Source organism: Arachis duranensis, chromosome 7, assembly GCF_000817695.3.
Source record: "Arachis duranensis cultivar V14167 chromosome 7, aradu.V14167.gnm2.J7QH, whole genome shotgun sequence".
In the NCBI taxonomy this organism is placed as follows: domain Eukaryota; kingdom Viridiplantae; phylum Streptophyta; class Magnoliopsida; order Fabales; family Fabaceae; genus Arachis; species Arachis duranensis.
The window spans coordinates 7,508,959-7,510,243 of record NC_029778.3 but is presented as its reverse complement, the minus strand read 5'-3'; the positions used below and the strand labels follow the sequence as shown (position 1 = coordinate 7,510,243).

Genomic DNA, 1,285 nt, shown 5'->3' with positions numbered 1-1,285 from the left:
TTTAATTTTCACCATAAGTACCGCACATTAATGAAGAGAGAACCTAATTCAATTGAACGGTCGCTTCAAAACGCTCTTTTCCCTAAAAAAGGAAAATAAAGCACCATTTCATGCTTTTCAGCACGTCGCATAGCCCACGCTAACTTAATTAAACATTTCATACGTGCTTACATGAAGTATTCGTTACAATTCATTTATTTATTTGAAGTTCCCTAAAGTACGTAAAAGTTTAATAAATATTGACGAACTAAACACCCATTAAAAGTTAAAGGTGTTGTTACTATAACCAAACCATTTCCCTCAAGATTTCTTGAGTTCTTCAACATCTATCGTACACCTTTTTCACACAAGAAAACCCAGTCATTAAAATCCCCTCACCAACCTTTCAGTGCTCATTTAATTAATCACTCACTCACATGTAAATAATAATAACAACAATAATAATCTCCCACCATTTATAAATGATATACATATACATTGGTATGATAGCTCAAATTCTCCTCGTCGCAAAAAGCTGATGAAACAATTTATCAAACACATGGTGCGCATAACATATCCGGCATTGTCATGGCTACTACTCCCAGCATTATTAACTATTATGGTTACGATTCCAACCTCGGAGGCTAACAGGAAAACAAGTAAGGTTCCAGCAGTGATAGTTTTCGGAGATTCATCGGTGGATTCGGGGAACAACAACGTGATCTTGACGGTTCTAAAGAGCAATTTCAGGCCATATGGGCGTGACTTTGAAGGAGGACAACCAACAGGAAGGTTCTGTAATGGAAGGGTTCCGCCGGATTTCATCGCCGAGGCGTTTGGGGTGAAGAGATCAATTCCGGCATACTTAGATCCTGCGTTTGACATTGATGATTTTGCCACTGGGGTTTGTTTTGCTTCTGCTGGAACCGGATATGATAATGCTACTTCTGATGTACTTGTAAGTATGCTTCCATTTTTTTTTATTTAAATAATGGTGAGACAGTTACAAAAATACTATTTGTATATTAAAATTAACTATTAAAATTGGTCATAAATATATTTGTGTATAAATATATGTGTGTTTAATTTATTTTTAATGTATATTTATATTCTAATATATATTTTATTCTGATAGTTGATTTTGGTGGCTAATTTTAGTGTACATGTAATATAACTCAAACGATTAATTAAAAATCGTTAAATAATTTAATAAATTTGACTAAATTAGTATTTAATAGTTTTCGGATATTAATTTCATACAAAATTAATTGCACTTTAATAATACATTAAAAATTTTGGACATTTA

At 32.7% G+C, this 1,285-nt stretch overlaps 1 protein-coding gene across 1 annotated transcript in view; it reads left to right on the top strand.

Moving 5' to 3' along the window:
* The first annotated feature begins 255 nt into the window (after positions 1–255).
* LOC107496869 (GDSL esterase/lipase At2g42990) overlaps positions 256–1,285 on the top strand; it is a 5,141-nt gene continuing 4,111 nt past the window's right edge. The window contains exon 1 of the mRNA XM_016118192.3: positions 256–937. Within this exon, the coding sequence (XP_015973678.1) occupies positions 518–937 (420 nt within the window). The 5' untranslated portion in view covers positions 256–517. The remainder of the gene's footprint in view (positions 938–1,285) is intronic.